Source organism: Marmota marmota, unplaced genomic scaffold, assembly GCF_001458135.2.
Source record: "Marmota marmota marmota unplaced genomic scaffold, marMar, whole genome shotgun sequence".
Taxonomy (NCBI): domain Eukaryota; kingdom Metazoa; phylum Chordata; class Mammalia; order Rodentia; family Sciuridae; genus Marmota; species Marmota marmota.
Window position 1 is genome coordinate 42,626,236 of NW_026000082.1, and position 8,670 is coordinate 42,634,905.

Here is an 8,670-nt window from a genome sequence, read left to right on the forward strand (position 1 = left end):
CAGGACATCCCCGACGTGCGCGGCAGTGGCGTTCTGGCCACGCTGAGCCTGCGTGACTGCAAACTGCAGGAGGTGGGTGCCGGGACCCGGCGGGGCGGGGCGGAGGCGGAGCCTGGGGCGGAGGCGGAGCCTGGGCCGGGTGGGCGGGGTGGCGCCCTCAGAGGGTAAGTAGGTAGGCAGGGAGCGGGCCACAAGTAGGTGGTCCTGGGACTTAGAGCGGACCGAGTCACAAAAGGACCGAGCGGCAGGGTTGCCCACACTGAGGACCGGGGGTCCTGGAAGCTAGGACAAGAGAAGTAGTGGGGCCAAAGGCAACTAGAGAAGCTAGACTGGGAGCGTGAGGGGCGGAGCCAAGGGAAGCGAAGCCTCGGATAGGACAGGGCCTGAGGGGGGCGGAGCTATCGAGATAGCCGGCGCTGGATGGGGCGGGGCCTAGGGCAGGGGCGGGGCTGATGGAGGAGCGCTCCTCGGGCGGGGCAGGCCCCGGATGAGCGGAATGGGGCAGGTGGGCGGAGCTAGAGGAAGGGGTGGAGTCGAGGGCCGCAGTTTGGCTCCTACAATTGCCTGCGGCAGGAGGCGGGACCTTGGGCCCCGCCAAGAACCAGATTAAGGGTGCAATTAGAGAAGGGACGGGTACAGGTTGCCTGTGGAGGCGGCCTTGGGGTTGGGGGATTCCAGGCCAGGATCTCGAGGTAGGCTAGCCTGGCCCTTACAGCCCCGTATATCCTCCCTCAGGCCAAATTTGAACTGATCACCTCCGAAGCCTCATACATCCACAGCTTGACAGTGGCCGTAGGTCACTTCTTAGGCTCCACCGACCTCAACGAGTGTCTGGGGGCGCAGGATAAGCAATGGCTCTTTTCCAAACTTCCTGAGGTCAAGAGTACCAGCGAGAGGTGAGGGAGTGATCTGGCCTGGTGGAGGTGGGGACTGACCCTGTGGCTGGCACACCCCCAGATCTGTGGGTTCTGCCCTGGCCCTGAGCCCTGGCCCACCCCTCAGGTTCTTGCAGGATCTGGAGCAGCGTCTGGAGGCAGATGTGCTGCGCTTCAGTGTATGCGACGTGGTGTTGCAACACTGCCCTGCTTTCCGCCGTGTCTACCTGCCCTATGTCACCAACCAGGCCTACCAGGAGCGCACTTACCAGCGCCTGCTGTAGGGCTGGGGGCTCTGTATGGGGGAGGAGGGAGGGAGGTCCCGGTGAGCACAGAGGACAGGGTGAGGAAGTGTAACTCTGAAGGGGGAGGGGTCCCTGCAAGGGGCTCTGTGACCAAGATAAGTGCCACCTGAAGAGCCAAGGAGTAGTGGGGTGGTGGACACCAGGAGTTCAGGCCTAGGGGTGACTCCCCTCCCCATTTTATAGCTTGGAAAACCCCAAGTTCCCCAGCATCCTGGCTCGTCTGGAGGAGTCCCCAGTATGCCAACGACTGCCCCTCACCTCCTTCCTCATCCTGCCCTTTCAGAGGATCACCCGCCTGAAGATGCTGGTGGAGGTACCCAGAGGGAAGGGCTGGGCAGGCAAGATCATGGGGGAGGGAGTGGCCCGTCTCATTTTGGAATCTCACCTCTAGAACATCTTGAAGCGCACAGCCCAGGGCTCCCAAGATGAAGATATGGCCACCAAGGCTTTTAATGCACTCAAGGAGGTGAGCTCAGTGGGACAGGGCTGTTGGGCTCCTGACCAGCTGTCCTGGACTCCTAGCATGTCCCTTAAAGAGCTTCCAGCTGTGGGGGTCTCTGATTCCTGGGCAGAGGCCTGAGGTGGGCTCTGGTATCCTGGGCTCTGGACAAGCGGCTTGCAGGTGACCTGCCCCTGAACTCCTCAGCTGGTACAAGAGTGCAATGCCAGTGTGCAGTCCATGAAGAGGACCGAGGAGCTCATTCACCTGAGCAAGAAGATCCACTTTGAGGGCAAGGTATGTGGCTCTTGTTTCCTCTTTCCCCTGGGGACTTCAGGCCCCAGTGTCATTCCCATACCCACCTCCCAACTTGTGCTTTCTGTCTGTGCCCCTGAGCCTCTCTTTGTCTACTCCATCCTCCAGATCTTCCCGCTGATCTCTCAGGCCCGCTGGCTGGTTCGGCATGGGGAGCTGGTGGAACTGGCACCCCTGCCCGCAGTGCCTCCTGCCAAGCTGAAGCTGTCCAGCAAGGCTGTCTACCTGCACCTCTTCAACGACTGCCTGCTGCTCTCCCGGCGGAAGGAGTGAGTCTGGGTGGTGGGCAGGTGGATCGGAGCCAGGCTTTCTTCTCCTCCATCAGGATCACTGCTAGTGGCCTCTCACAGGACTTGGGAGCCCCAGCTTGTGCCAGGCTAAGCTCCCTGGGCACCGTGAGCTCCCTGGGCACCCTGAGCATTGGAGGCTCCTAGAACACAGGTGGACAGTGAGGCCATTGTCCAGATGGGAGAGTCAAGGGCTGGGCTGTGTGCAGAGGATATGAAGCTTCAGCCAGTGAGATCAGAAATGAGCAAAGCCCTGAAGTCCAGCTCTGCCCTGAGTCAGTGGTAATAGCCAACATTGACCCAGGACATGTTCTGGGCCAGGCGTGCTTCATGGATTCCCTTCAGTCCTCCAGATACCTCTCTGGAAATTAGGCTCCCTTGTTATTCTCAAGATTGGGGCACTAGTGAATGAAGGACCCAGAGGTAACCCCCTCTGTCTGATGCCAGAACCCATGTTCTTACCTACCACACCGCCCAATGTCCACCTGTAAAACAGGCTACCATGTAGGGACATCCAGTGTGACAGTCACTCTTGAAAAGAGCTCAGCTGGGTGCCTGGGCCCAGGGAGCACTCTCTCAGTCCTAGCTGTGATTATCCCAGGTGAGGAGGGATCAGAAAGAAGAGCTCGTAAGCTGAAGGCTGGATGGGGTGGAGAGAGGGCATCTCAAGCCATGAGAAGAGTTCATTCCTGATTTTTTGCTCACTTGATAAACTGTCACTGAACTTGTTCTGTAATGGACCCCCTCTGCTGAGTACTGGGGACATAAATACGCATGACAGTTGCTGTCTGCTCACAGGACTCTCAGACCAGTGAGAATACATCCTGATAATCATGTCATGTGGGTTTAGATGGGAGGGTGTGTGTGGTACCTCTAGTGTGGGGTGAGTATTGATAAAGCTGCACAAAGGAAGGGACATTTCAGTTGGGTTTGTAGGATGAGGAGGAGTTTTCCAGGTAGAGTAGTAATTTGGAGGAGAGTATTCAGCAGGGCTGTGGGAGTTTATGAGAGGACAGTGTGGTTTTTTAAAAAAAAATTTTTTTTTAAGTTGACAGTGGCCTTTTATTTTATTTATTTGTATGCGGTACTGAGAATCAAACCCGGTGCCTCACATGTGTTTGGCAAGTGCTCTGCCACTGAGCCACAACCCCAGGACAGTGTGTTTTGGAATGATGAACCTCCTGTGGCTGAATTTATAGAAGAGAGGTCAGGAGAGGGCAGTTGGGATGTTGCAAGTTACAGTGGAGAGGTCAGACTTGTCCTGGGGGCAGCAAGGAGCATGGAGAGCCAGGAGCAGTGTGACTATTGCTCCTGCCAATCTGAAGGACGGCCTGGAGCAGGAGAGACCAGAAGCCCTCGCAGTCGCCCAGGTGAGCGTAGGTGCCCCAGGGGTGGCAGGGTGTTTCAGGGTGAGAGGATTCTGGGGACAGTACATAGGAGGGAAGACAGGTCAGAGCTACCATTTGGGGGGGAGGGTGTGTTGACACCTGACTTCCTCTGGGGCAGTTGGTGGGGTTCTTCCCTAAAACAGGGAAAGAGAAGGGAATTGATTTGGAATGGCAGATGCTAAGATAAGGAAGCTACGGGACAGACTGGCACAGTGGTGCCACTCAGGATGTTACAAGTCACAACTGTAATCCCAGCAACTCCGGAAGGAGGATCCCAAGTTCAAGGCCAGGCTGGGCAACTTAGTGAGACCCTGTCTTAAAAAAAAAAAAAAATCAGAAAAAAAATGAAAAAATTAAAAATAGGGCTGGGGATGTAGCAGAAGCTGTGGGATACCCTGCCCACTTTCCACCCTCCTTCTCACAAGAGTTTACTGAACCTAAATCGTGTGCCAGGCAGTGCCCGGCTGTAGGATGCAGGGCTAAGAGGCAAGGTTTGGCCTTCTTGGAGCTTCTATACCAGTTAGGGAGTCGACACCAAACAGGAACGCATCTAGTTGGGTCCTCGCAGCAGGAGCTGGGGCAGAGGTTCAGGGAAAGCTGAAAGTGTGCCTGGGTCAGAACTGGTCACCACTTTCCCCCTCCATCAGCGCCACAGTGCCTCCGGCCAAGCTGAAGCTGTCCAGCAAGGCTGTCTACCTGCACCTCTTCAATGGAGCTGCCAGTTTCTTGCTGGCCCCTGGAGGAGTGGCACCCTGCGTGGGCGAGGTTCCCTGGGGAGGCTGCTGGAGGGGCAGAGACCCCTCTCCCTTCGGTCATCTTACCTTGTCCAGAGGATGGTGCTAGGAGCCCGGGCCCAGGCCAGGCTGACCTCCTCCTGTCCCGCAGGCTGGGGAGGTTCGCCGTCTTTGTCCACGCCAGGATGGTGGAGCTGCAGGTGAGGGACCTCAGCCTGCAGCTGCAGGGCATCCCGGGCCACGTGTTCCTCCTCCGGCTCCTCCACGGGCAGCATGCCAAGCACCAGTTCCTGCTGAGGGCCCGTACAGAGTGAGTGGCCAGGGGAGGGAGGAGGATCCCGAGTGCCCAGAGCAGCAGATGTGTCCGACTTGGGGGCCAGGGCCAGGCCCTGGGTGTCTTCTGGATGCCAACAAATACCCCTTATCTCTGGCTTCAGGATGGGGCAAGGCAGGACATGGGCAGCACTAACATCCTGGGGGCTCTGGGGCAGAGCAGACGTGGCTCCTGGGTTGGACATCGTTCTCCGTGACCTAGTTTCCCTCACCTCTGGGCAGTGGTATTTTGCATGTTGTGACAATACAGCCCCCTCTTCCTTAGGAGTGAGAAGCAGAGGTGGATCTCAGCCTTGTGCCCCTCCAGCCCCCAGGAGGACAAGGAGGTCATCAGCGAGGGGGAAGGTAGTAGCCTCCACCCCAACCACCCCCATGTCCCTTGGGCTGGGGACCTCACTGCTTTCTCTTCCTCCAATCCTGGGTGGGCTGTAGGGAGGGAGACTGGCAGCCTGGGGTGGTTAGGGGTGGCTCAGAGGACCCTGGAAGGCTAGGCAGGATTGACACAGGACAGGCCAGCCTTGTGGTGGGGGCAGCACCAGGAATCTCCAAAGTCCATTCTGCATGTTAAAGACAGATTCTGAGTAAGGAGGGGATTAGTCCAAGTTCACCCAGCTTGTAAGTGGCAGAGCTCTCTGGAGCCAGGGTCTGCCTCTGTCTTTGCATCAGTTGCAAAGAGAACGGTACCAGAGTGGCGGGCCTGTGGGTGGTGGAGAGAGAGTGGGGGTCTGCTTGGTTGATAGAGTCACCTCCATGGAATCTGGGCTGGGGAGTCACGGTGCTGCCTAGTCCCAGAGCACCTTGCTGGCACCTTGCTTGATGGCTCTGAGCAGAGGCTTCGGGCTGAGCTTTAGGAAGGGATGCGTTTAGGAAGGAAGGGATGCGTTTCCACCAGCACCTGCCACGCGCCAGGCCCAGGGCTAGGACCTTTGCATTTGCATTTATTTTATTTAATCTTCACCACAGCTCTGTGAGACTCATTTTCTTCATTTTTCATATCTGCCCAGAAAGGTTAAGTAACTTGCCCAAGGTCACAGAGCCAGTAGGTGACAGAGCTGGTTTAGATGCTCTAACCTGTGGCGTTTAGACCTCCTGCCCACCTCATCTGTTGGAAAGGGTAGGGCCTGGAACCACAGATCCTCTGGCTTGGGCTGAGTCCCACTGGCTGGCATGAGACCCCTACTCCAGACAGGTGGTGAGGGCACGCCCCTGGGAAGTAACCTCTGAGCCTTATGGGACGAGGAGGGCAGCCATGGACGGTCCAGGAGGAGCACTCCTGGCCGACCACACAGGCCTGTGGGCCCAGGGAGGTCTGAGGATGTTCTCGAAGGGGGGAGGGAAGGGTGTGGCTGGCATCAGTGCTGTCAGGGGATTTGTGACGCCACCACTATTTCCTGAGTGGCGTCTTGAGCAGTTGGAGGTTGGGGTCTAGGGGTCAAGGGCAAAGTGTGGGATTGAGCTGGGAGGTGAGAGCCTTGGCCAGAGTAGAAACCAAAACTTGGAGGGACTGGACCCACCAGGGTTGTACTGCAGGAAGAGGGCGCCAGGTCTTGCTGATGACCTGCGGCGGGGAGGGACAGAAAAGCTCCTCTCTTTGCTTTACATTTTCCTACTACCCCTCCTGCCCCACCTGCCTGGGACTCCCTGACCCTCCCTTGGGCTGTAGACCGCCCTCAGGTTCAGTGTGTCAGGACGTACAAGGCCCTGCAGCCTGATGAGCTGACCCTGGAGAAGACTGACATCCTGGCAGTGAAGACCCGGACCAGTGACGGTGAGCGTGTCCCCTTGGAAAGCACTCCCGGCCAGGGCTTAGACATCACAGGGAAAGATTATGCAAAGGTTGATAAACCACAGCGCGTGTGGGAATCAGTTAGATAAGAGGAGGAACTTCCTGCTCCTAAAGCTGTAGGATCTAGAGTGATGGGGGGAGTGGGAAATACCCTTCTCAGAGGTGTCAATAAAAACAGGTCAGTTTATCTACAAGACAGCTAGGACATGCTGAAATGATGTCACCTGGGCCCCAGGCTTGCATCAGGCGGAGGCTTGGTGCCCCTCTGATGCTACCAATGCTGCTGTCGGCTGTGTCCCCAGGCTGGCTGGAGGGGGTCCGGCTGGCCGATGGCGAGAAGGGGTGGGTGCCCCAGGCCTACGTAGAAGAGATCAGCAGCCTCAGCGCCCGCCTCCGGAACCTCCGGGAGAATAAGCGGATCACCAGTGCCACCAGCAAGCTGGGGGAGCCGCCCGCGTGACTGGCACCCCTGGCCTGGACAGGTCAGGGGCCTGCAGTGTCTCCACACCCCGGGCTGCTGCTGCGGCTAGCCCTGCCATCGAGGGCACAGGCTGGACTGAGGAGGGGGCCTCCAGAGGGTCTTCCCTGTCCTGTGCTCCTCGTGTCCACACTTCAGGGCCGCGTGTGGTTCTTCCTGTGGGATGGGGGCCATGACAGGCGAGGACGCGGCCCTTCCCGCTGTGCCCTCCACCCTGCCCACCTCTGGGCCCCTCTGGCAGGGCGCTGGCTGAGGAGTACTCTGGTGCTGGTTGGTGGGTGCTGGGACCTCTGTGTATCTGGAGTCTTCTCTGCCCCCTCCCCACAGCGCCAGGTTGGGGCTGGTGGCTGTGACCTGTCTCGGGATCCCGGGAGCCTGCGCACTGCCCGCCCCCCCCCCATTCCTGTCTGAGACCAGGAGCGCCTCTGGCTGCTTCCCCATGGGTTTCCTTTTTCCAGAATTCTCTGGTGAGGAGGGGGCTGGGGACAGGCGCTGCATGGTCAGGCTGCCTTCAGCTGCCGTCATGAAACGTTGGGTTCCAACAGCTGAATATTAAAGAGATTTTATTAGTTCTTGGATTTGTCTCCTATCGGTTCTGGGTGACTTAAATCAACAGAAATGTCTGTCACAGCTCTGGAGCAGGAATCTAAAGTCCAACATCGCTGGGCCCACGTCCAGGTGTTGGCAGGGCTGGGCAGGGCTGGACTCTACTGGGGACCCAGGAGAGGGTCATCCTGCCTCTTCTGGCTCCTGGTGGCTGCTGAATTCCTTGACTTGGAGCCACATCGTTCCAGGCTCTGTCTCTGGGGTCACCTTCCCTGTTCTGTGTGCCCTTGTCAGATCTCCTGCCTCTGCTTACGAACATGTGAATGTTCCTAAAGTTTGGCGCCCACCCAGATAATCCCCCATGTCATCATCCTGCACTTGAACAGGCAGAGCGGGGTGCAGTGGCACATGCCTGTGATCCCAGGGACCTGGGATACCGAGGCAGGAGATCCCAAGTTCAAAGCCAGCCTCAGCAACTTAGCAAGGCCCTGTCTCAGAGTAAAAATAAAAGGGGCTGGGGGCATTGATCAGTGGTAAAATGCTTACCTAGCATGTGCCAGGCCCTGGGTTCAATTCTTGGCATCTCAAAATAAATAAATTAATAGATCACATTACAAAGATACCCCTAATCTACTATTTTAAAAAATCATTTAATCATTTTTGAAAAATTAGTTTCCAGAGATTAGGACATAGATATACTTTGAGGGGTCATTTTTACCATAGTTTTTATACTGAGCACAGAAGAGGAAAGATGGGCTTCAGAGTTGGCTTGATCAGGTGGCTCACTGATGTCACTGAGGACCCAGCTCTCTCCATTTCTCGACTCCTGTCCTTGGTGTTATCTTCCTCTTAGAGCTTCTAGGGGCTTCTTTGTTCCTTTTTTTTTTTTTTTTTTTTTTTTTGGTGGTGCTGGGGATTGAACCCAGGGCCTTGTGCACGCAAAGCAAGCACTCTACCAGCTGAGCTACATCCCCAGCCCTGGGGCCTCTTCATTCATATCCAACATGGAAGAAAAATGTCTCAGTGTTCCCAAAGTCCTGGGAAGTCTTTTTTTTTTTTATTTGTCAGTGGATCTTTTATTTATTTAAATGCAGGGATGAGGATCGAACCCAGGGCCTGACACATGCAGGCAAATGCTCTACCACTGGGCCACAACTCCAACCCCACTCCTGGGATTCTTTCTG

General features: G+C 56.7%; 1 protein-coding gene and 1 non-coding gene across 2 annotated transcripts in view; one reads left to right on the plus strand and one right to left on the minus strand.

The window, feature by feature from the left end:
• Arhgef19 (Rho guanine nucleotide exchange factor 19) overlaps nucleotides 1-7,518 on the plus strand; it is a 14,294-nt gene extending 6,776 nt beyond the window's left edge. Inside the window, exons 7-17 of the mRNA XM_015484811.2 lie at nucleotides 4-72; nucleotides 736-896; nucleotides 1,003-1,155; nucleotides 1,364-1,493; nucleotides 1,572-1,646; nucleotides 1,827-1,916; nucleotides 2,043-2,203; nucleotides 4,495-4,653; nucleotides 4,942-5,021; nucleotides 6,340-6,444; nucleotides 6,765-7,518. Coding sequence (XP_015340297.2) covers nucleotides 4-72; nucleotides 736-896; nucleotides 1,003-1,155; nucleotides 1,364-1,493; nucleotides 1,572-1,646; nucleotides 1,827-1,916; nucleotides 2,043-2,203; nucleotides 4,495-4,653; nucleotides 4,942-5,021; nucleotides 6,340-6,444; nucleotides 6,765-6,922 — 1,341 coding nt within the window. The 3' untranslated portion in view covers nucleotides 6,923-7,518. The remainder of the gene's footprint in view (nucleotides 1-3; nucleotides 73-735; nucleotides 897-1,002; nucleotides 1,156-1,363; nucleotides 1,494-1,571; nucleotides 1,647-1,826; nucleotides 1,917-2,042; nucleotides 2,204-4,494; nucleotides 4,654-4,941; nucleotides 5,022-6,339; nucleotides 6,445-6,764) is intronic.
• An 869-nt stretch (nucleotides 7,519-8,387) lies between these two features.
• On the minus strand, nucleotides 8,388-8,460 carry Trnaa-ugc. The gene has a single exon. It is a non-coding gene; the product is annotated as a tRNA-Ala (tRNA).
• Between the last annotated feature and the right edge of the window lie 210 nt (nucleotides 8,461-8,670).